Source organism: Borostomias antarcticus (genome assembly GCF_949987555.1).
Source record: "Borostomias antarcticus genome assembly, chromosome: 4".
Taxonomy (NCBI): Eukaryota; Metazoa; Chordata; class Actinopteri; order Stomiiformes; family Stomiidae; genus Borostomias; species Borostomias antarcticus.
Window position 1 is genome coordinate 18,176,299 of NC_140237.1, and position 441 is coordinate 18,176,739.

Below are 441 nucleotides of genomic sequence, written 5' to 3' on the forward strand. Positions count from 1 at the left end.
CCCCAGCGGGGCCTCTGAGGATGGGCCAGGCAACGCCGTTGCTGCCGACTCACAAGTCAGCACCGATAACGGGAGCATGGCCTCGTCGGGGGAGTTCTTCTCCATGGAGGCCTCACGTTACCAGGAGTGACGACACTACAGAGTTTCTACATCACCACAGTGACGCCAGTCTGTCAGTCAACCAGCACAGCATTCCCAACAAGCACAGCATTCCCAACCAGCACAGCATTCCCAACAAGCACTGGATCATTCTTGTCCACCCATGACCAAGACATCTACCAACACATGCCCAAGACATTTACCAACACATGCCCAAGACATCTACCAACACATGCCCAATACATCTACCAACACGTGCCCAAGACATCTACCAACACATGCCCAAGACATTTACCAACACATGCCCAAGACATCTACCAACACATGCCCAAGACATCTACC

General features: G+C 53.1%; 1 protein-coding gene across 1 annotated transcript in view; it reads left to right on the forward strand.

Moving 5' to 3' along the window:
* znf536 (zinc finger protein 536) overlaps positions 1 to 130 on the forward strand; it is a gene marked incomplete at both ends in the record, with an annotated part of 109,177 nt that extends 109,047 nt beyond the window's left edge. Inside the window, one exon of the mRNA XM_084437362.1 lies at positions 1 to 130. This exon is cut by the window's left edge and continues 160 nt beyond it. Within this exon, the coding sequence (XP_084293488.1) occupies positions 1 to 130 (130 nt within the window).
* Between the last annotated feature and the right edge of the window lie 311 nt (positions 131 to 441).